Here is a 20,000-nt window from a genome sequence, read left to right on the forward strand (position 1 = left end):
AATAAGACTGTAGAGTGGAGGTGGGATTATGAACCCTGGTTAGTGTAAACTGTTTCTAGTCACAAGCAAATGTAGTGGGACAATAGTAAATAATAACGCCTTTAATTGTGTAGAAAATTTAGACAGAGACTCAAAAGATTCACACCCAAGACAGAGGACACAGAAAACAACTTTCCAAAGAAGGACAGAACAGACACATCAGTGTAACAGCTTTATTACTGAGCTAGTTACCCCCCCCCCCCACCCACACACACACACACACACACACACACACATCCAGTGACATCATCGACAACGTTTTCAGGTCCAAATGGGAAGAATAGCCTGTGAGTGAACCTGGGATTGTTTTGTTTATGTTAGTTTAGCTTCATTTAGTTTAGTTTACTCAAATGAGCTCACCGCTCTCTGGCTTTCATATGTGATCAGCAGCCCCCATCTCTTCTATAGAGAACAAAGTGAAAAGCTGCTTAGCTTGCAGGTTAAGTTGCAACTGAAGCATTAGCAAACATAGCTCATTATCAGTGTTGGGCAAGTTACTTTCAAAATGTAATATACTACATATTACTAGTTACTTTCATTTGAAAGTAATAAGTGACTTTACAATATTACTTTCTGTGTAGAGTAACTCGTTACTTATTACACTACTTTTGCATTACTTTTACCAAAACAACAGCAGCAGCAGAATGACATCGCCGCCCCGGAACCATCCTGAAAAATAATTTCAACCGCCTTGAAGTCAGTGTAAACAATCCAAAATTCTAAATGTTATAATTTTCCTTTGTTATTGTCATCTATAGTGGTTATTTGCATAAAAACACAGTTTGATTAGGAAATGATTTTTTAAATATGTGCTTTGATTTAATAAAATGTAACTAAATTTGTAACTTGAGTTACTTGACAGAGTAACTGGTATATATTACTGAAATCCTATAAGTAATAAGTTATATTACTGAGTTACTGCTAAAAGTAATATATTACATGTAATATGTTACTTTTGTAATGAGTTACCCCCAACACTGCTTATTATTACCTACATACATAGAGGCATTAACTAAAATCAGATTTATTCTAAAATGCCCGATTCTGTTTCCTTACGAATATGTAATCAAACGATATGTATCGCCACTTTATCACAGTACTCTATGCAAATGAAGAACCAAATTCGCCCGTCAAGTGGTGTCATCCAACTTCATTTGCATGTAAGAAGAGGATTATGGGAGTCGTGTGGAAAAATCACAGCTCAAATGGGAAGATTTATATTTTCACGTTAAAACTTTTACTTCCTTTTATTAATTAGATACTGCTTGATAGCCAACAGTCTTTATTAGCAGAAAATGATTTTCAGCACACCTTGACAAAGTGTGATAGTGTCCAGGTATAGAGGATTAGAGGATTAGAGATTAAAAAATAACAAATCGGTGCAGGTGAGAGATCGGTAATTAAGTATCTCAACTCAAAGATAGAAGTGATCCTTTTGGAGGAGAGTTTAGAAATGAAAAAGGGGCGATGAGCTGGAGAGTAGCTTTAAAGCTGGACTGTGTAACTTTGACATATTTATGAACGTCTGTTATAATCGAGTCATCGTCAAACGAGTTCCCGCCATGCTGATTAAGCCTATGGCCTCCACATGACTCTCTCTGTATTTGTGTAAATATGTATATATTGTTTTTTTTTAAGTTCTCACCGACACCTACCACTTTGTGTGTTTTTGTTGTGTTTATGTTGTGTTCATTCGGTCATTGATGTTACTGCTGCTGTAATGCCAGAAAGATAAATAAAGTACTCTATCTAATGTGGAAACGACAAAGAAGATGTGTTGTATTCTATTCTTCAGAGCGTTGAAACCACAAGTTGATAGCTGTTTCCAGTGAGAGCAAAGGAAAAAGTCAGGAACTGATTTTCCCGACACCACATGAATGCAGCGCACTGTACGTTCATTCACTGCCAGAAGGGCCAGAAGGGGGAGACAAAGGGTCTGCACTACAAAAATGACACACTCAAGCTTTAATTTCCATTCCCTGCCTCCCTTATATGAATCTCCGAATGGGACTGAAGGTATTCACTCACTGACTGTCTCCACGATGTCGGTGAAGAAGCCAAAGGGAACCAGTGGCTCAGGAAGCTCACGGAAGAACATTTTCAAAGCGCCGGTGATGACGTGAATATCCTCCCACTCACTCTGGTCCAGGTTCAGCTTCTCCTCTGAGAGACAGAGGAAGAGAGGGAACAACAAAGCAATGTGAAAAAGAGAGACAAGGAGTTACAAGTGAGGGAGAGAGAAGTGGAGTTAGAGCAAGAGCATCAGGGGAGGAGAAGAGAGGAGTGGAGTTAGAGTAAGAGCATCAGGGGAGGAGAAGAGATGAGTGGAGTAAGAGTAAGAGCATCAGGGGAGGAGAAGAGAGGAGTGGAGTTAGAGTAAGAGCATCAGGGGAGAAGAAGAGAGAAGTGGAGTTAGAGTAAGAGCATCAGGGGAGGAGAAGAGAGGAGTGGAGTTAGAGTAAGAGCATCAGGGGAGAAGAAGAGAGGAGTGGAGTTAGAGTAAGAGCATCAGGGGAGGAGAAGAGAGGAGTGGAGTTAGAGTAAGAGCATCAGGGGAGGAGAAGAGATGAGTGGAGTAAGAGTAAGAGCATCAGGGGAGGAGAAGAGAGGAGTGGAGTTAGAGTAAGAGCATCAGGGGAGAAGAAGAGAGAAGTGGAGTTAGAGTAAGAGCATCAGGGGAGAAGAAGAGAGGAGTGGAGTTAGAGTAAGAGCATCAGGGGAGGAGAAGAGAGGAGTGGAGTTAGAGTAAGAGCATCAGGGGAGAAGAAGAGATGAGTGGAGTTAGAGTAAGAGCATCAGGGGAGAAGAAGAGAGGAGTGGAGTTAGAGTAAGAGCATCAGGGGAGGAGAAGAGAGGAGTGGAGTTAGAGTAAGAGCATCAGGGGAGAAGAAGAGAGGAGTGGAGTTAGAGTAAGAGCATCAGGGGAGAAGAAGAGAGGAGTGGAGTTAGAGTAAGAGCATCAGGGGAGAAGAAGAGAGGAGTGGAGTTAGAGTAAGAGCATCAGGGCCGAGGCGTACTGTAGCAGCAAGGCTTGTTTGCTGCAGGAGGGAGATAGAAATGGCCTGTGAACGTAAGAGGAGAGACGGCAACACACGTGCACACTTTAGAAAAGAAAGCAACACAAACAAATTGCTTATCCAGCCTTGACCAATGCTTCTCAAACTTATTGCACTTACTGATCAAATTGTAGAATTTCATCAAGGACACAGAAGAGTTTTACCTAGATGTCAAAAGGCTCAATGACTATGATTCAAAGAACCACCAGCTGTTATGATGAGAAGCATTAGTCAGTGGGATACTGTTGTGGGATTAGTTCAGTGGCTCTCAACGGGGGGTCTGGGGACCACCACCGGGTGACATTCCATGGTGTCCCAAGCAAATTGATGAATTGTTAAAGGAAAAGCTCACCCTAAAATCCAAAATACATATATTCCCTCTCACCTGTAGTGCTATTTATCCATCTACCGTAAATTCCGGACTATAAGGCGCACCGGTGTATAAGCCGCACCTGCAAAGTTGACTATTTTTTTCTTATATAAGCCGCACCGGACTATAAGCCGCGGGTGTTTTAATGGTATTTTTTTTTTTTTTTTTTTTTTTTTTATGTTTAATTACCATATGTAATGCTCCCATTTATTAACATTTCAACAAAACAACATAACACAACACCACCTGTGTTGTTATTTACAGTGCACACAGTGTCATACAGTGTCATACAGTGTCATACAGTGTGGTGAAAAGAGGGCAAGAGAGGAAATTAAAACAGAAGTGGCTTTATAGTTAGAAAGAGTGCTAAAAAAAGATTTTTTTTTTTTTTTTTTTTTTTTTTTTAATCCATAGATAAGCCGCACCGTTATATAAGCCGCAGGGGCCAAAAAAGCCCAAAAAACGGGAAAAAAGGTGCGGCTTATAGTCCGGAATTTACGGTATATCATTTCGTGTTAGTTTCCTGAGTTTTGGAGGTATCGGCCGCAGAGTTTCTGCCTTCTCTCCAATACAATGGAACTGGATGGCACTCGGCTTGTGGTGCTCAAAGCGCCAAAGAAATACATTTGATAAACTCAACAGCAATATCTCTTTCCAGAAAGCATGACCCCGTTACTCAAGGCAATCCACAGACCTTGTTATGAGCAGTTTCATGGAGGAACTATTTTCTTTTGACGGAACTACACCCGCTAGCTGCTAGCTAGTTCCTACATGAGACTGCAAAATCAAATAGTTCCTCCATGAAACTGCTCACAACAAAGTCTGTGCATTATCTTGAGTAACCGGGTCATGATTTCTTCAGGAGTTTTCCAAATGTATTTTTTTGTGTGCTACAAGCCGAGTGCCATCCAGTTCCATTGTATTCAAGAGAAGGCAGACATCTCTGCGGCCGATATCGCCAAAACTCAGGCAACTATCCTAAAACGATATAGATGGATAAATAGCACTACAGGTGAGAGGAAAAATATGTATTTTGGGCTGAGCTGTCCCTTTAAACTTCACCCTTATTTAGTTTACAAGAAGTTAACACAATTAGAGGATGTAGAAGAATGACTATTTTGATCATAGTTCCACAGTTATCTCTCTGCCTACAATACAAATTGAATTCTGGACAAAATCATATCTGACATAAAAAAAAATCTCAGATTTGTGTCCAAGAGAGATGAAATGGGGGCAATTCGTGGTCCTAATGTGGACTAAATCAGGGGTCCTGACTCCTTGCTATGGAAAACGTTGAGAATCACTGGATTAGAGCTCTTCACAATACAAAAAAGTGGCTGCAGGTCTCCGTCTCAGCCACTAGGTGGCAGCCATGGACCGCGTGAGAACCGCCTGTACAACCTGCTGTACATTATTACATCAGAAAACTTCAAGCAGAAACGCCTAAGGGACAAACATACATTAAGCAAATGGTAGCACAATCGCCAAACTGCTCAGTGCACGTCAATAGCTGCGTGTGTCAGTCGGGTGTGTGTGTGTGTGTAATGGTGTGTGTATACATGTATGTGCGTTTTGACTGACTGCGTTCACATTATGCAACACATTATAAGCAGGCTGAACAACACGTGAAAGCGGTAAGCCCCCCGCCCGTCCCTCCCCTCCCCTCCCCCCGGCTCTTCCGTTATCCGTCTGCATCTACCTTGTACCAACTCCGCTGGGAACATGTAGCGGCCATCAGTAGTCACCGCTCGCTCTGCAAAAACCAACAGTTATTCAGTCCGGCGACCCTCAACGGCCGCTTTGTCAGATGGATACACTGTTTTTCTATTTGTGATGACGGATTTCTGTTACAGATTTCAATCAAGTGTGTTGAGTGCGGATGGGAGTGCATGTTCACAAGTGCACATGAGTGCGCCCTTCACATTTTAATTATGATATATTCAGAATAATCAAAATAATTTCTGCCGGCAGATTAATCTAGATTACAAGTGATCGAGTGAGAAGAAGAGATAAAACCGGCTGATGTCTGAGGAGGTTAATGCAAGATCAAGTTGCAACTGATTCCCTTTGTTTACTGTTCTTCTCTCCCCATCCTTTCTTCCCTCCGTCCATCCCCACCAGTTTATTATTATTTATTATTATTATGAATAAAATGTATCAATATGAAACATGCATATTGTCCCCCCCATAAATAAAATGCATCAATATGAAACTTACACTGATATTAGTCATACTGGTGCCTACTAATATTTCTTTCTTTTCCTATTCTTCACAGTCCATCACTCAATTCTCCCTTCCTCATTCCCCCCCCCCCCTCGGGCCTCCCTCCATCCTCACCGTGGTTAACCAGGAAGCGTAGTTTCTGAATCACAGCCAGGTTCCCGGACACTCTGTAGATGCCGTCGGTTTCCAAACCTGCAACACACCACACACAGGTAGCCATGATGTCAGTGTTTCTGAACTGGTGCAGTGGGGCAAACTGGTGGGCTTGGGTCAATATCAAACAAAGTTGCCAAATATTTTGAATTTGTTCATTAAAAAAAAAAAAAAAAACACAAAAAAAGAATGAGCTTATGATAAAAGCTCCTCTGAGGTAATGAAGTCTAAGCTGATGACAGCAACCCGTTATTTTCCTGGCCCATTAAGTGACATTTCCAGGCAATTTAGTGTGCCTTGGAATCTTGTTTTGTTGCAAAAAGTAGCGCCTAACCCCTCAAGACATGAGACAAACATATAGGCAATGTAATATACAGTACAATGCACGGCGCACAATATCAAGTAAATTATACCACATTATAATAACAAGTTGTAGAACCAGACTCCCTTCTGCATACTCATGTAATCTGCTATTAAGATGTATACACAGTTCCCTTTCACATTGGATTGTGTGTTGCTTAACAAAGCCCTCACACAGTTGTGTTTGTTATGACACCAAGACTGAGTTTCTGCTTTTTCCTCCTTTGGTTTGCAGGGTGGAAGTTGAAGAACGAATGGTGTTTTTGTGACACATAAAAGTGTTCATGCCCTATCAGACCGCTTCAAGTTTAAAACATCTATGCTGGCAGCACAGTCACAAGGGGCCACTGACTGACATGTAACATCTCACAGTGCTGCTATACAAGATCCCCTAGCTGAGCCCCTTAAACAGACTCTGCTGCAGCTGACTGGCTGAAGCTTTAATGTGGCAGCATTTTGAAAAATCATACAGCCCAACGATATGTTTTTATTTGTGTGTGGCATTTTTGCCTTCACTTAGATAGGACAGTAGGCAGACCGGAAAGGTGGGGAGAGGGAGGGGATGACATGCGGCAAAGGACCTTGGGTCGGATTCGAACCCGTGTCGGTTGCGCGAAGGAACGAGCCTCCGTCATATGCATGCTACCAGGTGAGCCACCAGGAAACACAAGCCTAAAGATACGTTAAGTTATCTCCTTTACCAAACACTACTTTAGGGGGGAAAGGTTTCTGCATTTTGTCCTTTGCATTTGTCCCTGTCTTTTCATATTAATAATTATGTATTAGAATTAACATTCTATAGCTATTGAAACAAACCCGCAACACAGCTAGCTGTGTAGAATCCAGCTGTAGAAACGTTTTCCTCCAATGTAACAGTTTAGTGGTGAAGAAACTAAGCAAGCAACTACGTTTCAAAGTGTCAAGGTAACCCGTTACCATTGCATGTGATTACAGGGCTACTTCTCGCCGCTGAAAGAAATCAAATAGATTCCTCTTTGCCTTTTCCATCATCACAGACTATGTTGCTTAGCTACTTTGTCCTAAAAGCTTCCCAGTCTGTCAGCCTGCTTGTCATGTAAATGTCTAGATCTGCAACTCTATGCAAGAAAAAGAAGATAACATCTGGACACTGTTTACAGCAATGCTCCCGAGATATATTTAATTCATCAAAACAATGCTTTTAACGGCCCCCGCAGTCAAAACACTGATTTTGTTTTTGATGAATTAAATATTTCTTTGCAGTATTGTTTCTAAACTGCTCTATTTTCCCTCATTTGGATCTATCTCTGGCTGGCACCTGTCACGGCAACTTATTCCCACTCCAAACTCGTCTGCTCGGTCAGAGCTTCTCGTCACTTCCAGAAGAGAAAGGCGGCCCCCTCTCTTCATAGAGCAATGATGCGGGATGTGCCCTGTGATGGGGGGACTGTGCTGCATGGGAAGGGGGGGGGGGGGGGGGTCTCTTTAACTGGTTCATGGCTAGGGGCTTGGGGGGGGGGGGGGGGGTCGAAGATCCCTGGGTGTCCCCTGGGTACCCCTTAGTCGGAGTCCCCCTTTGGGGGGTCGGACATCCCGGCGTCTCCCCTGGAGACCCTAACGCTAAGGCCACCACCATATCCCGACCCTAACCCTAGGTCCACCTATCCAATGCCCATCCATAACCCTAAGACCACCTACCCAATGCCTAAACCCAACCCGTGGACAGAGGGCGCCCCCAAGGCCCCCCCCCCCCATCATAGGGAACATCCCGCATTGTTGCTCTCTGACAGGAGGGGGCGGCCTTTCTCTTCTGGAAGTGATGACAAGGGCTCCTGACCCATCGACAGTAATTGAAGCTGGGAGTGAGATTGTGTCGGTCATGGCTGCTTCTATGAATGTGTGTGTCTGTTCGAGTCTACTTCCTGCCTGGAAATCAGAAAGATTTTCAGCACGTTTTCGTAAGATGCTTTCTGTCACACGACCTCTGACCTCTGTTGTTACGTCGGTGCTGAATAGCTGTCATGCAACTGCCGCTCCAGGATCGAGGCTATTCTTCCAAACTGACGTGTCCGCTTTTAGTGGACGTCTAGAAGTGCATCACCTTTTGAGATCTGTAAGTGTAACTGTACCTCTCTTCTCCACAGACTCGGTACACAGTCTAACGAAGCGGGGGACGGTGTTCCTCTCTCTCTCGCACAGCATCTCCAGACTGCAGCCAAACACCTGATCTGAAGGCAGATGACAGACAGACACAAAACACACACCCTGGCTTTAGTATCGGTTCTGAAGGGTTTTCCCAGGCAATCGTGGCTTCTCCAAACACTTCCTGATGATGTCGTGATAACAACACATGATGTAAGAGCTACAAGCTTAAGGTTAAACTTGATCTAGCGATACCTTGATCGGTGCTCTACTGAACGATTTAGAAGATCTTTTGTTCCTGCTTCTGTAAAATTCTTTAATGAACACTGCTAGCCTTGCTTTACGAGGCTCTCTCTCTCTCTACTGTATTATTGTTATTGTGCTGTATGTTATTGTTTCTTGTATGTATCTGTACTCGCTCTGGTGACAAACCATGTTTCCCCTCGGGGATTAAGAATAAACACCATACCATACCATACCAAGTTTTACTGTTCAGAATCGGAGAATACGCCAACAGTCGATTTGGCTTGCCACGATCTGCTCCGTTCCCAGCAGAGTTCACCTTTGATGATGCAAGGCCACTCATGCACTGTATATACTGTATTGTGTTGCCTTTCATCTGTGAGGCTTTGCACTAGAGTGTGATACAATGATAACTACTGTAGGATCATTTTGTTTTCATCTGTCTGCAACAAAACACTGTGACCAACATGCTTGTGAAAAGCACTAGATACAAAAAAAAAGATACAGTAGCCAATGGGCTCAATACGGTTTATTGAACCATATAAAGCTGACAAAGCATGGGTTTTGATACAATGGCCTTAGAGTCACTCAATCTTGTAATATTTAGTAGGGATGGGCATTTCTAGCAAAAACACTATTCGAAATTCGCTGGCCAAAGTCGACTTTTAATCGAAATTCGAAAAAAAAAAAAAATGTAAAAAAAAAATTGTGTCAGTGAAATGTTGCATTGTCTCCCCTGATTCTAACTCTAAGGCTTTATTAATTAATAGAAAAAGCTTCTGCTGTGGATTCTTAGCTCAAACAAGCATTGCACCACTGAAGTAAAGAACATGTTACATGACATTGACATTTTCGAAAATAAAAAACAGTTTTGACAATCATGAGTGGTTCATTAAATATTTAGTAGGCTGAGGTCTGAGTGCCAAAGGGGTGCCAAAGTCACCCCCTCTCCCTCTTCATGGGATTTTATCCGCCATTCATTTTTCCATAAACCTTGCTTAAAATGCTTATAAAAATTGTTTTACTTGCTCAAACCAAGCGATTCGACTATACTTAGAATCAGGGGAGACAATGCAACATTTCACTCACAAAAAAAATAAAAAAATAAAATAAAAATACTTTTTTCCCCCCGAATTTCGACTTTCAATAATAAAAGTCGACCTTGATAATAACAACGATTATTCGAAAATTCGAAATTCGATGCCCATCCCTAATATTTAGCAGCAGAAGCGGTTCAGTGGCTGTTTGACAGTAGACCATCTTTCTAGATCTCACCCTTAGGCCTACTGTAGGACATCTCAGTGGCTTTTCTCATCCCCCCCCCCCCCCCCGTTTTCTCCCCAATAGACTACTTGCACAACTCCACTACTTCCTGAAATGAGTAGGGCATCTTGGTTTCCTGTCCTACACTATTGGATGAACTGACTAATGTCAGGTGTGCCTGACTGCTGCAGTCACAACAACAGTGATCAGGCACACCTGATTAATCAGTTCATCCAATAGAGGGTATGCACACCCACTGGAACACGCCCTCTCAATCGGGAATGAGTGTCAAAATGAGTGTCAAGTTCCTCCCTGAGCAGCAGGTGTCAGTTATCTAGGCTGATTACTGCATTCAAGCTCAGTCTTGCTGTGACTCAGTGGGCGTGACCCCACAGTGACCTCTGCCTCTGTGACATCACATGCATACCCTCTATAGTGTAGGACAGGAAACCAAGATGTCCTACTCATTTCAGGAAGTAGTGGAGTTGTGCAAGTAGTCTATTGTACTTGGCCACTTCCTCCTGCTGTCCCGGTCGTTGCTCCACCCCCTCTGCCGATCTGGCGAGAGTTGTAGACGAGCACATCGTCGCTGTCCAATGAAAACCACTTCTCAAATGTCAACTTTTCAGGAACCAAGAAAAACAGCCTTGTTTTTAGCTTGATTTTTGACTTTCTTCTCTGGGTTTGGTTTCATAATAAGCCCACGAGGTTTTCTCAATTCTCTTCTGAGGAGCATCTAGGCCTAATCCATCAAATGAAGTGAAAACATGAAAATCACCAAAATTGGAGATAAGTGGTTTTCATTGGACAGCGACGACATGCCTCTTCCGATACACGTGCAGCCACCAGCTGCTCGACAGACCCCGACAGCGAGGAGGTTCCCCCCGGCCGGCAGTACGTAGCGCGTGGGAGGATCACGCTATTCCCAACAGTTCCCCTCCACCCCCGAACACGGCCCAAACCGACCAGAGGAGGCACTAGTGCAGCGAAGACACACACCCGGCTTCCCACCCACAGACACGGCCAATTGTGCCATATGGAAACCTGACCAAAGACGGAGGTAACACAGGAGCTTGAACCTGCGACCCTCGTGTTGGTGGGCCGGAAATCTACTGCTGCCCTACCCAGATGCACAACCAATTGGTTTTAATCCAAAACTTGTCCTAACTGTATGTCCAAATCAGGATCCAAAGCCTTCTGTCTCTTTCCAGTGTATACATACATTATGGAATAAAGCAGACATGAATTCAGATAAGAGATCTCACCTTTGATGAGACCCTTCTCCTGCAGGGCCTGGAGGGGCGGTCTCTTCAGCATCAGCTGCTTCAGCCGGCTCTTCACTCTCTTCCTCTCCGTGTTCTCCAGGTTGGAGGCCGAGCGAGGGACTGCAGAGGGAGGAGAGGAGGAGGAAGAAGAGGAGGAGGAGGTCAGTGCAAGTGGGTGGTCTAAAGCAGGGGGGGGGGAATTATTTTTCATGGGGGGCCACATGAGAGGGAAGGAGATGAGAGGAGAGGGGACGGTGGCGAGGATGACGAGTGGAAGGGACGGGTGACAGTGCAGGTGGAGCAGGACTGACGGGGGGATGAATTGCCACAGAAGTTGCGTGAAGATATAAGTCGGCTGGACGGAAGACAGGATGGAGGGATGAAAGAAGGCTGGATGGGAGCAAGGTTATCGTTAACGAAATGATAAAAACTAGGAGTGAAACTAGAAATAACCGCACCGCGGTTGTATGCATCCACCAACAAGTCAAGTTGCAGTCTACATCCATGTCTGTCCAGACTCATACAAGCACAAATACCTTGAAGCCCACAGCGCAGTGGTGTGGCCATTCAGCCTTATGGCACTTTAGGCAATGTTTAGGGGTACCTCAACAACATGGCTACAACAACATTTTCAATATGGAGAATGGTCGTACCCCTAACCCTAAACCGCCCACATCCTCGCAGCTACTCCCCCTACCCAACCCTCGAAGCACGACTCTCTACGACCTTCCTGTCCCTAGCTACGGCCCCTTTCCCCTAGCCCCACCCCCTTTCCCCTAGCCCCACCCCCTTACTGATCACGCCCCACTCCTACTACGAGACGGACGCAATGCGCCACGACCGGCGTGATCCTTCTAAACTGTTAAGAAGGACGCCGAAATGAAACTGCCTCCACGTTGGAGACGTTTTGGTGTGTCTGGGCCGTTAAGAACACCTTCAGACCATACAATCTCTCTTCCACCTGTGCACCTTTTTGTTCAGTTCTTTAGTTTATTGTAGTTTGTGTTGTCTGGTTATTTCCCCTTAGTTTTAGTTAATACATTATTTTACTTTGGTGTGCGCCTCCTCCCAGATGTTATAACCCGGCTCACGGAAGTAACAAAAGGAGGAGTCACACGCCAAAGTAAAAGTAATAACAATAATTTATTATCTAAAACTAAGAGAAAATAACTAGACAACGCAAACTACATCGAGCAAATGAGCATAACAAAAGGTGCAAGGTCTTTTTAAGCCCAATGAGCGCACCGGGGCCCACTGAAAAATGCAAAACTATAATAACCTTAATGAAGTGGAGGTGGAGGAGGTGAGCAAAGCTGGATTGGAGGTGCAGGTATGAGTTGGGAGGGTTATGTGGGATGGTTGGAAGGCAGAAGGGAGTGATGAGGGCCGGAGGTTAGGCGTGAGAACTTACGTGAGGTTCTGCGACTCTCGTCCTCGTCTCCGCTGTTCTCCAGCATCTCCACACTGCCCGCTCTCCTCAGAGAGTACAGCAGCACGTTGTCTATAGGGTTTTCACGGTCCTGGAACACAGGCAGGAAGACTACATTTAAAACGACATTGCAATTGGGTTTCATGTAAAAAAAAAAGAAGAAGAAGTAGAAACACATTTAGACAATGCCTTTTAACAATTAGAACTGTTGGCTTGTTCAGCCAGTTTTGAATGTCCTGACACATAAGGACAATTGTTTTAATAATTGGAAGCCTGGACGAGCCTGGACGAGCGAGTGGTTAATTCTAATGGTGAATATTGATGCCCGGAGCGCTGGTGTCATGACAAATATTAAATAGTCCATTATGTACAACATTCTGTCTCCTTATCCATAATATTCAAGATATATAAGCATTTTCTCAACAGCCACTTAAAAAAAATCCAGGTATATCACTATTGTGATCCTAGGAGATCGTAGCAGTACATCAAAGGCACAGCTGTGTGTATGTGTATGTGTGTGTGTGTGTGTGTGTGTGTGGGGTGTGTGTGTGTGTGTGTGTGTGTGTGTGTGTGTGTGTGTGTGTGTGTGTGGGGGGGGGTGACGTGCGTGCGTGTGTGTGACTCACCAGCCTTTCGATGACATTATGGATGGTTTTGTACCACTCTCTGATCACAGAGTCCGTCTCCGACTGCAGAAGGAACTCGTTGCCTGTCACTGTCCTCAGCTGAAACACACACATTTTCAAATGCACACACAGCACTGCAGGCTGTACTCTCAGACTCTCACACTGCCATCTTTAGACTGGGAAAAGTGCTGTCACACCAGCGCTGTGCTAAGCCCCAGAGACGCTCCGCTCCCCCCCACTGCTCCCCGGTGAGCTTTTCACAGTAACTGTATTTTTATTCACACTTCTCTGCCTACACATTGTGTAAATATCATTTTCGGGTAAAAGCTGAAATGTGCTCGGTTTCACTCATCCTGACATAGCTTGAGGTTGAATACGGCACAGCGCTCTGTCACACTGACGGGTTGAGGTTGAGGTGAACATCATATTAAAGGATAAGTTCACCCAAAAATGAAAATGCAGTCATTATCTGCTCACCCCGATGTCGATGGGAAGGACGGGTGAAGTTTTTTAGTCCACAAAATATTTGTGGAGTTTCCGTTGCAGAATCCTCTGAAATAATTGAAGTGGATGGGGACCAACTTTCAAATGTAAAAACAACAGGGGGAAAAAACTGCTCACCCGGCGTAATCCAAGTCTCCAGAAGCCCCAAGATGCCAAGCTGACTTAAAGAGATATCATTTACCATGATGTATTTTCAAGTCAACTTGGCATCTCAGGGCTTCTGGAGACTTGGATTACACCAGATGAGCAGTATGGAGGCATCTTATGTGTGATTTTTCTTTTCGTCCTTCCGTCGACATGGGGGTGAGTAGATAATAGAGAGCGACAGAATTTTAATTTTTGGACGAACTTATCCTTTAAAATGGAAGGAAGACTGGTCATTGAAGGTTGATTGAAGATATAAGATTTCCTTTTTCACTTCCCCACTTCTGCTGAGTGCGCTGACAGAAATACAGTAGCTTCCTATGTTCTTACACCTCTCCTATCCCTCACACTCTTATATTTGAAAAGGATTATGTGAGATCTTGCGCTTCCCTTTTCCAGTGTAAGTGGTTTTTTCCCCTGTTGGTCATTCGACCTTCTTGTTTCTCACCTTGAAGACGTTCTTTTTGCTAGACAGCTCATTGGCCCAGTGGAGCTGTGCTCCTCTCAGATCCACACTGCTCTCAGGACGACTGTTTCCTGGTTTCTGACCAGCATAAAAAACACACACACACGCACGCACGCACGCACGCACGCGCGCGCGCGCACGCACACACACACACACACACACACACACACACACACACACACACACACACACACACACACACACACAATTTCATCATGATATTTATTTTGGTGAAGGTTCAATTTGCTGCAACCGCCCAGAATTTTTCTCAAGAAAACTCTTAGGCAATGCTTTGCTTTCCAGGTCCGTAATCTCCAAATAATTCAACAGGCAGGGAACAGTTCATTTCCTTCTGAAATTATATAGTAGTCACATTTGTTTTTTTATAGTAATATATATTTAATTTGTTTTTTTTATAGTAGTCACATTTGTACACATGACATGGGAGTGTCCACCTTTTGCCCAGTTCTGGCAGGATTGCCTCCAATGTGACAGTGCTTATTGCAGAGACAGTACCTGTTGAACGACATTTCTCAGCTTCATATCCCTAACTATCAGAAACATACTGTATCACGCTTGCAGGTCTAACAGCCGCCGAGTCAAATGACAGCAGTACGTTGGAAGCCCCAACACACTCTGACCATTAGACAATGGATTTGAACTGTTCTTGATGTGATATGCATACATGGAGTTATCAATGGCTCCAATAAATAAAGTAAAGGTAAAGTCCCACTGATTGTCACACACCTGAGTGTGCGAAATTTGTTCTCCACATTTGACCCATCCCCTGGGGGAGCAGTGAGCCGCGCTCGGGAATCATATGGTGATCTAACCCCCCAATTCCAACCCTTTGATGCCGAGTGCCAAGCAGGGAGGCAAATGGGGTCCCATTTTTATAGTCTTTGGTATGACTCGGCCGGGGGATCGAACTCACAACCTCCCAGTCTCAGGGCGGACACTCAAACCACTGAGCTGGTGAGGGCTAATGAGTTGAATTTGAATCTGTGGCTCACAGCAGCTGAAGCATTGAACGATCTGTTGTGATCCTTGCATCATCTGCCAGGGTCTTTTGCTGTGGATTCACTGGTGTGTCATCCTCGATCATCTAATGCAGTGCTACGCAAACCTTGACTTACTCACGAGCCACATTGACAAAAAATACTTGTGCAAGAGCCACAATCCAAAAGCGTCCTCCCTGAAACCACTTTGGTTCAGTTTGAGTCTCACCAGCTCTTCAGCTCTCCACCTTTCATGTATTTTCATGATTTATTCATAGTTTTTTCCATTTTCCCCTTTCTCTCAAATACCCCCTGCTGTACGTGATCATCACAAGCTACTGGTCTTCATGCACTGGAGTCGAGTCAGCAGATTGTAAATATGAATATTGTTACATTCTCAAATTAGATGTCCACCATTTGGAAAAAGCAACATCTCTTACGAAATGATATATAATAATAGCAAGCCTTAGTTGAGGAAATGGCACGAATAAGTCGTATTAACAATATTGAATGATACACCTCAGGTAAAGATTCTTCCATCCAAGTGGATGTACTTTAATGTATACAAGTCTGTAGTTTGGGTTCTTGTTTAAGCTCTTACCCAGCTGGAAGGTGTCTGTGATTTAGGATCCTTGAAGAAAACCAGACTGTTTCCTACTAACACCACCCAGGATGGATTCCAGTTTTTCCTTCAAACCAACAAACACAAATGTAACATTACAATAAGTTCAGAGACTCATCATACTAAATCATACTCGTCTTCATTTGCCCCAAATCAGCTACCTTCAGAGAAAATGAAATGAAACACTATGGAAAACGATGACGCTCTAATTCACCTGTTTGTCTTTAATGACACCAGTGTTTGGAAGTCTCACCTCAGTTTTCGGCCTCCCTCTGCAATCTTGGTCTTGTTCAAGAGACCAGCCTTCTCCAGCTCCTGGGAATGGGCGTCACAGTCAAATGGATTAATTTGACTGGGTTTGTGCTGTTTGCTATTTAACCAAGACAACCTTCCTATCAAACCTTCACATTTGGATTTATTTGACATATTTAAGCCTTGTGGTGCGAATATTGATTGTTACAAAGGTTCCGTGCCGACGCCAATTCGGGACTGGATGGCCACCCCCATCCAGTCCCGGGGATATTCTGAGCCTCCGAGTCCAGCTAGGTCTCTGGAAACTATTCCTGGATCTATCGAGAGTGATGACATCACAATGGGACCTATGACATCATGTGACGTTCCCGACCGATGATGTCATAACTAAGTTACCAACCAGACAATACGGCAATATGACATCATCGGCAATATGACATCATCAAAGCTGAGATGTTATGTCATAACCAACCAGACATGTGGATCATCGGCAATATGACTGAGATGTTATACCATCAGCAGTGATGTCATACGCAATGCCAGTGAGGGCTATATCAACCAACGCACACTAGCGCAAGACATGTTCACTTCAATGCCGCGACGAGCAAGCAGGTACAGAAGCAGGTACAGAAGCGGACGTCAGCTCCAGAGAGATGAGAGTGACGAAGAGACTGATGAGGCGGACGATTGGTACGTGGATCCATCATACTTCTGGTGGAACTGGGGTGCTACCCCAGGCCGACACCTAGGCCAAGACGAGACAGCCGGAGGTGCTCATAGGACCAGACCATCCAGGTCAAGAGCATGGTGGCGGGACCTCCATCATGCTCTAACGGACATGCCTACCACAATGCAAGCTACGAGATACGAGCCAAGCTCATAACCTACAAGAAGAGAAGGTCGGTTCTCTGAGCCCACTTGCAGGTAGCCCGCAAACCCCCCGAGAGAGACCTGCTCCGCTTCGGGCTCCACGAGGCCCGACTGGAACTCTCTAACATTGACACCCTTGGAAACATCTTCATTACATTTATTAAGCGAGGCTGGATGAAATACTGAATTAAAACAGTGTCAAATAAAAATCATTCAAATTTGCCATATTCATAATACATTCATACTGTTACAGTAATGTTATCAGTCCCAAATCTGCAGGGATGGCTTTAAATGGAAGGGTAAAGTGGAGCAGAGGGCTTTCCTCTGTGTAATAATATACTGAGTGAACCCATTTAACGGGACTGTTGCATCATTCAAATACTAGCAGGTGGGTGGCTGCTGTAAAAGTCTCCCACTGTGGTATGGCCCCTTTAAGGTGTAGGAGAACAGAGTTAACAGTAAATGAAGACATAAGTGATGAATATATTAGTGGGTATATCAATTTGAGGAAAATCAGAAATGTCTTTTTAATATCTGACAACAAAGTACTATTTAACTAATCTACATGGCCCAACCCTTATATTTACAAAACTGGGTTCTCAAACCTATAATGATTTGGCACAAATTTCAATGTCACCCTTATATCGTCAAGAAAGAGGAACTAGCAAAGAAAAAGTGCTGGCTCAAGAGAAAACTGCATGACGCATGACCAAGGAAAATAAGTGTGACTGTATCCTGACACAAGTGGATGGTGCTAAAGATGATCGACATGTATCTACTGAGTGAAATATTAGTGCACAGGGCTGGATCACGTACTACGGGTTACAGTGAAGTTACTGAAGGTCAGAAGATAAACGGCTTTATTGTCTCACCGGTGTGCAGCCGTCGCTGTCTGGAGAGTTCTCAGCAGACGGCGGCTCCACTACGATGTTGGTCACGTTATAGCAGTCTCTGCACTGCCGGACCAGCTGGAAGACAAGACGTGGAACAAATGATTTAGGGTGCGTTTGTCGTTTTGTTGTGAGTGTGTTTTATTGTGAACAGTATTAGTCTCTCTCTGTATTTTAATTGCAACTGTTTATCTGCCATTCCGCCTTCTGTCTGTGTCCCTCTGTGTTTCTGTATGCCACACACGCACGCACGCAGGCCAATCTTGGGTCCCGCCTACATCAACAAGAACGCCCCCTTTCCTGCCCAGAGTCAGCTCTAGCCCAAGCTGAGACTAAAATCCCTAGTAATATAAATAAATAAACTTGACTAGTACTCGGCCAGAATTCTGGGGGTTTAGCTCTCCTTTAACATTATACACGTCATGGTCATCTAAGGGATTAGGTGTGGGATTGGTGGACCTGTAGCCTTCCGATCTTAGAAGTGAGAGAGTTAGATTCCTGACCGACGCACCTCATGTTTTTACTTGCGGTTTTAACAACCGACCCAAACCATAACCTAACCATGTTGCCTTAGTTGGCTAAACCTAAGCACGTTGCTTTGTTGCCTAAACCTAACCAAGTTGTTAAACATAACCAAGTTGTTTTACTTGCCTAAACATAACCAAAGTTTTATCTGCTACTTTGGATAGGCACCAAGGTTTAGAAAATAACCGGCATTTAATTCTTTCAAATTAATTTCGTTGAGATTGTAGACGTAAAATGCCACATTTTAGAAACATAATTTACCAACGGTTTGTTTCTATTTTTACGTTGATATTGTACATATCCTGGTTTTCAGACATGTACTGTAAATCACCATTGGGTTGTGTTTGTGTGCATGCGGTCTGCTGGTGTGTACCTGGCCATTCTTGGGCAGGACCATGGATTGGGAGTGGCTGAGGAGCTGCTGCTGGCCGTCATGCGGGAGGGCGGAGTTATGACACTGGGCTTCAGCCTGGTTGAACGCTGGCGCCATGCTGCTCAGTGCGTCGGAGGAGACGGCACGCTGCATGCCCTTCACAGGGGTCAAAGTTCAAAGTCAAACGTTTGGGGCAGTGGTCAAAGGATGGGGTCAAGGCGTCAGAGGGAGAGCAGACAAAGAAGAGAAATGGCATGCACTGACTCCAGAACTGCAGACTATAATACGTTCCCATAGTGTTTTAATATCTATAGATGGCAAGAGCTGTTATGCCTTTGTTTACTTCTGTGTAGAGACTAGAACAAACATAGGCAGAACTTTTTTCATTTATATTATGCATATTTACATTTCACACAATTGGCTGTTGCTCTTTCCTAGAGAGATCTACAATGAGGGCAACAGTAAATCTTCAATTCCTAGATCCCCAAAACTACAAGCAACCAACGGTAACGAGTACAAACGACTGTCAGAGCATTTCAAGTATTCAAAATGCATACAATTATTATTTTTGCCAGGGCTACGCTAATAACATATCGTACTAGAAGTCGCAGGTTGACTGCTGTGCAGGCCCACTGTTCATACAATACGTAATGGGGATTATCTCAGAATTGTGCAATCGGATAATCTGAGGTAAAACTATTGGCATTTCAGCGACCTGGGATGCATTACTACTGTAGCATTCCGGCATTAGAGAATAACATGTTCAACGTTAATCCAGTGCTTTCTGTAAGTAGAATAAAGATGCATTCAAGGGCACTTAGAATAGACAAATAATTAGGCAACAGACAAATATGTAACAGGACAGCAATACATAATAGTGTGATAAAGACCTTTATCACACTTGACTACGGTAGTTTATCACAGGTCATGTTTATCACATGACCATGTGATAAAGCGGAAAACGGGCAGAGCTGTTATCTTTCTATGAACACGCTAACAAGCAACGATAAAGCAAGCAATCAAGGACGACACAAACCCTATTCAACTAGTACAGTAGAGTACCTTTGGATTTGCCCCATGTACTGTGTGCTTACTTCCTAAATACTGTACAATCAGTCTTTATTGATTTTGTGATTATTAATACATCGAGATGAAGACCCAACACAGGCCCATAATGTAAACCACGTGCTATTTCAACTTTTCAATAT

At 43.9% G+C, this 20,000-nt stretch overlaps 1 protein-coding gene across 4 annotated transcripts in view; it reads right to left on the minus strand.

Moving 5' to 3' along the window:
* Window positions 1–20,000, minus strand: part of arhgap9 (Rho GTPase activating protein 9) — a 58,255-nt gene that overhangs the window by 5,596 nt on the left and 32,659 nt on the right. For 3 of the 4 annotated variants that reach the window (XM_083660770.1, XM_083660768.1, XM_083660769.1), the window contains 12 exons: window positions 18,793–18,948; window positions 17,877–17,972; window positions 16,136–16,197; window positions 15,862–15,949; window positions 14,245–14,340; window positions 13,149–13,247; window positions 12,505–12,613; window positions 11,094–11,213; window positions 8,310–8,408; window positions 5,803–5,880; window positions 5,165–5,218; window positions 2,068–2,202 (listed from right to left, as the gene is read on the minus strand). In XM_083660770.1, coding sequence (XP_083516896.1) covers window positions 2,068–2,202; window positions 5,165–5,218; window positions 5,803–5,880; window positions 8,310–8,408; window positions 11,094–11,213; window positions 12,505–12,613; window positions 13,149–13,247; window positions 14,245–14,340; window positions 15,862–15,949; window positions 16,136–16,197; window positions 17,877–17,972; window positions 18,793–18,948 — 1,192 coding nt within the window. The remainder of the gene's footprint in view (window positions 1–2,067; window positions 2,203–5,164; window positions 5,219–5,802; window positions 5,881–8,309; window positions 8,409–11,093; window positions 11,214–12,504; window positions 12,614–13,148; window positions 13,248–14,244; window positions 14,341–15,861; window positions 15,950–16,135; window positions 16,198–17,876; window positions 17,973–18,792; window positions 18,949–20,000) is intronic. The other variant, XM_083660771.1, reaches the window with a different exon arrangement.

This window comes from Poromitra crassiceps (assembly GCF_964638095.1).
Source record: "Poromitra crassiceps genome assembly, chromosome: 25".
NCBI classification, from domain to species: Eukaryota; Metazoa; Chordata; class Actinopteri; order Beryciformes; family Melamphaidae; genus Poromitra; species Poromitra crassiceps.